General features: G+C 38.3%; 1 protein-coding gene across 1 annotated transcript in view; it reads left to right on the forward strand.

The window, feature by feature from the left end:
• Positions 1–3,843: 3,843 nt before the first annotated feature.
• The window catches only part of LOC138011570 (sarcolemmal membrane-associated protein-like), a 26,633-nt gene continuing 25,303 nt past the window's right edge, over positions 3,844–5,173 (forward strand). Inside the window, exon 1 of the mRNA XM_068858638.1 lies at positions 3,844–4,076. Coding sequence (XP_068714739.1) covers positions 3,891–4,076 — 186 coding nt within the window. The 5' untranslated portion in view covers positions 3,844–3,890. The remainder of the gene's footprint in view (positions 4,077–5,173) is intronic.

The raw sequence follows: 5,173 nt of genomic DNA on the forward strand, positions 1-5,173 counted from the left end.
TGAGCTGTTCGCCAGAAAACACCTGAGAAGGCTGGAGTTTGGCACTCTCCTTAAAGACTCAGTGTAAACCTACCCCAGTGTCAATTAGTTGGGATAGGTAGCTCAAACAAATAGTTGTCATTGTTCCTGCAATTACTATCAGCTAGTTGTAAAAGTTAGGACCTAACGAAATGGTCACATATCATTTGCTTCAGTCAACAACTTTGTCGTCATCATCCACGTTTGAGTAAAAATCTTTAATGACTGTCAAGAATATTTAATTCATTGCTGTATTTAATGTAACACCCATGCATGCATGCAGCAGTACAGAATGAATATATTTAAAAAAACTAAAAACCTCGCGAACATGTGTTGTTACACATATCAGATATCAGAATTGTTTAGATATCATATTTGAAGGACTGATAAACTAAGGTCCGCTCAAGCTTTAAGTGCACCCCCCCCCCCCCCCCTCCACCCCCGCAGGAAAAGCTGCGTACGCGCCTGAGGCCGCCCGGGGTTAAAAGATGTTGGGTGCGGAGAGGTGGGCCACATTTCGCGTTCTTGCCCGGGGAAGCGCTAGACCAAAGTGGAACCTATTGAAGAGATTCGTTTCAGTGTCGTTGGGGATTGTTTTCAAATTTGACGAGCATGAAGCAATTTTGGGCCGGGTGCTTTTTTTACTCAAGGCAGTCTTGTTTCTTATCTTTTATTTTGTGTTCTCGAGATTGGAGGGGTGGCCCCACAAGCGTTTTGCCCATAGGCATGCACTTGAGCCCAATTATTCGGGCCGGCTACGGTTGTCACTTTCTCCGAGTTCGGGTGAGCAGTTTTATTTCCCCTTTTACAGAGTATCACCCTTGATTGTTTGCTTTTCGGTGCCTTTTCGGTTTTAGCCTAACACGAAACACCATAGGGAGAAACGGTGATGTTTGTGCCCCGTTGGTTTCATCATGGCATTCTAGTGGATTTAGCTGTTTCTTGGTAGCTGGTTTGGAGTGACAGCTTTTGTTTACCGGGGTTTTATGGAGATCAGTTAGGGTTCGGATAGTATGATCTAGTTTAAAGATTGAGAAAGATAGAGGGTTTATTGTGGTACATCTCTCGTGGATCAGCTAGAGGATTTTAAAGCATTAAACGTAGTCTGGGGCGACCTTCCCATAACTAAATGCTAATGGGTACGCAAGAAGGACAATGAACTAATCATTTTACAAAACGAAACAGAAAGATACTCAACCCGTTAGCTGGAACACTCCGAACAAAAACTTGCTGCCTACGGTGTTGCTCCAATCAGCCTGCCCCTCCCACACAGTTACCTTAGAGACAGGTCCCAGCGTGTCAGGATAGAAGATAAAACATCTGATGTTGTTGTTTTTTCTAAGGTTTTACCCCAGGGATCGGATTTACTGGATTTAGGGCCCCTCCTTTTTAATTAATATTTATCTTAATGATCTGTTCTATTTTATCAATCGTGCTAATCTGTCCAACTATGCTGATGATAAGCAAATTTATTTCAGTGATTACGATCCTGAGGTGGTGAAGTCTGTAATCAATGGCGATCTCGCTGTTGCGAGTCGTTGGTTTAACGATTATATAAGCTAGTGCTCAATCGAGAGAAATGTAAATGTATTATTCTTCCAAAAAAACTATCCTCGCGATAATTCCTTTAGCAGTAGTGATGTACAGGTTCCTATCGTAGACCATTTAAAACTTTTAGGCGTAACTATCGATAACTCGCTAAATTTTAGCCAACAATTGGCAAGATTACTAAGAAAGTTGGAAATCAGTTAGATTTGTTGAGAAGGCTAAAGAACATGCTATCAATCTCTTCGAAGATGTGCCTCTACTACAACTCGTATGTAATGTCTTATTTTTCTTACTCTTCCGCTGCGATTTGGAATAATCGCAAACTCGTTGGCGTCCCACGTAAGAAAACTACAAACTTTGGCTTAAAATCTACAACTTTTATTGGCGCCAAAATGTGGAATTCTTTATCGGATGAATTACGTTCAACGACTAAGGAATTTTTAAGAATGCCGCGGGTAAGAGAGCTACACTTGTAATGTATAGTTTTCTATGATTCAGTGTAATAATTTTAAGATTTAGGATTGTTTACTGATATAGTTAAAATGTTAGTCATTAATATATTGACCATGTATTTTTTTTTCTTTTTTGATATTTTATTTATATACTTTTCTCGGCATATTGGCATGTATTGCTTGGGGCCTATTTAGGCCTTATCACGGTTTGACCGCCATTTTGACGGGTAGGCAAAGCATAAAGAATTTGTAGTGTTTATGTCAAATAATTTTCGTTAAACGCTAGTTCTAAAAAAAGTATGAATCACGAACTGAAGGTACAGGGTAAAGAATTTTTCAGACCAATTTTTAAGGACTAGCCTTCGTTAAAAGCTGCGTGGTAACGCTTTCGATTTTTCCATACATTTGTCTGTAATATTGTTACTGAAAATTTGCGGGAAAAAAATTACAGACAAATATATGGAAAAATTGAAAACGCTGCCAGGCATCTTCTGTAAAAGGTTAGTGCCTATAAATTGGTCTGTATAACTTTTTACCCTGTACCTTCAGTTCTCAATTCATAATTTTTTCAGAACTAGCGTTTAACGAAAATTATTTGACATCGGATCCCCATATAAACACTGCAAATTCTTTACGCTTTGCCTACCCGTCAAAATGGCGGTCAAAACCGTGATAAGGCCTGTCAGCCTCATCAACCCGAGTTGAATTAAAGTTACCTACCTGCCTTGCTTGGGAAATATTAGGTGTCGAGAGAAATCAAGCTAATAATTTTCCTCCAGACATTTGGTGCTTTGTTTGAACCTTAAGTACAGTTATAATATTTCCAAAATAAAAGAATGTTATACTCACTTGACGTAAGCTTATCTTTTCAACTCTCAAAAGCCTTTGTCATCTGATCTGACCGCGTTCTGTGAGATCTTTCGTACACTCCAAGCCAATGAATTTCCTTTTTCTGTTATTCTTTGTGTGTAAGTTCCTTTTTCGAGATGCTGTAGACTTTGTTATCTCAAAAAAAATTCCCTCTGAAAAGCTCGTCTTTATATCGACAACTTTCCAACAACCGCTGCAAGCCAAAGGACCACGACGAAAGGTTTTCCCGCCTTAAACGCCACGCAGGTGTGCAAAAATTCCCGCCAGTTTTCGACGTTGACCAAAAAAAGGAGCCATCTTGCAAAAACGTGAGCAAAATATTGGTTCAATCATTCCTTTGTTTTGATAGTAACTCTTGTATCCCTCGGGGACAAAAATAACTCTCCGAAAAAAAAAACACATTGTAGTTCAATAAACTGCGTAATTTGGCGCACAATTTATTAGCACATGGGAATTGTAGACAAGCACGTGCAGTCCGTACGTCAAGATTCTACAATGCTAGTTGCATAATTAATTAGCTATAAAATACTCGCTCAACTTTAGGGGGTGTTTGCATCAGAAAACTCGCACCGGCGTGATTTCTTGATACCGCGTTTACATGATGACGAGGTGAATTCTTATCGTGTTTACCTCAAGGGACACCACATATCGATAAAATACAAGCGTGAATCCAAATTGCAAATATGGCGTCTATCAGGAAAAGTACGCATGTGCAACCTAGTTTCTATATTTTTATTCATTTATTTTTGTACACTAGTTAATAGGTATTGACTTTAGTTAGGTGTCCCCAATTAGCTAATCTTTAGCTAAATACATTGACATGTTAATAAAGTTTTCATTCATTCACGATCATTCACTAACAAGGAGACTATCGACGGGGTGAACTTTTGGGGAGGAGAGGAGGTCATGTGACTATTCAAGCCGGTTTACATTGCTCATGCGCATTGGTTGTCAACTCACGTAAAATTCTGTCGGCGCGCAGAACAACATGATTGAGGTAAGATGGCGATGGCAGTTTTTACTTCTCGGCCTAACTCTCACCCATTTGAAGAGAGGACAGTTCCTCTGAGAGAGGCTGTGAAGATTGGACGCTCAGTAGCTAAAAGCAGGCCGGCCTCAAGCAACTGTATCTTCGACTGCAAAGTTTTGTCCCGAAACCATGCTATCTTGTGGTATGAGGATGGGAAGGTCAGTTTATTTTTGTGGCTTATTCAAAGCTTGATGTTTACATTTTGTATCGTTTTGTATCGTTCAGAAATTTACTCAGTTGATAACATAATTAAAGAAATCGTCTCAAAATAAAAAATCATCCCCTGTAGGTCGTGGTTATTGCGTAAATCGCTAACCTCTTCACGTACCAAACTATAAGTTATGTCAAACTTCAGCAAAGGTCCTCAGGTTTTCCAATAATGATCGATGATTAATTAGCGTACGATTGGCGAGATGACAATCATATCTTCTATGCTCTGCTAGTCACTAATAAATAAAAGTTTGTGAGTTATAATAGTTATTGTACTGTTCAATTTTTAAGGCTCTTGTCGATCAAGTTCTCGCGTGAGCTTTTCCGGAAACAAATCTTGTCGAAATAATTTCGTACTTGTCATGGACAACTTGCCTTGTGACGGTTAAATATATTGATCTTTGATCAAAGTGGACAAAGTTAACCCCTCCAGGTTTAATAATAAACTTAAATTTTTTTTATTTTGATCTCTCCCAGCTGTTTAACATGTAAACATTTTTGTCAGTATTTGTTAATTTTAACCGGCTCACGGGAAGTCTTTGTGTTTGGAATTTGCCTCCAGATGACAACATTTCATTTTCTGAAAACAATTGAAAGTGTTGTGAAACTGCAACTTGTCATTTGGTCAAAGTGTGGTTTATTGTAATAAAAATGTGACAGTTAAAGTTATTGTCTATGAACAGTAAACAAGCTATCAGCGTAATCTTTGTGGCAAAAAGTGTACTAATTTGACATGACAAGACAAGGATATAACCAAGGGAAAGTTTTTAAGTTGAAGTTGCATACATACATACTGCACAGTTTTCATGTGCTGAACTCTCTTGTCAGTGCAAATAATAAAATTAATTAAATACTTCTCACATATTTTGTTTTCAAGACAAGTATAATAGATTTTTCCATTGGTCTTATCAGTGACATACTATAAATATCCCATTTTTATGCCCTCATTACAAATTTCAGATTATGTATAACCCTGGTACTGAACAAACGTGTGCTATGTCTCTAATGAAAATGTACAAGTGTATGACCAAGGTTCATATGGATT

Source organism: Montipora foliosa, chromosome 7, assembly GCF_036669935.1.
Source record: "Montipora foliosa isolate CH-2021 chromosome 7, ASM3666993v2, whole genome shotgun sequence".
NCBI lineage: Eukaryota > Metazoa > Cnidaria > Anthozoa > Scleractinia > Acroporidae > Montipora > Montipora foliosa.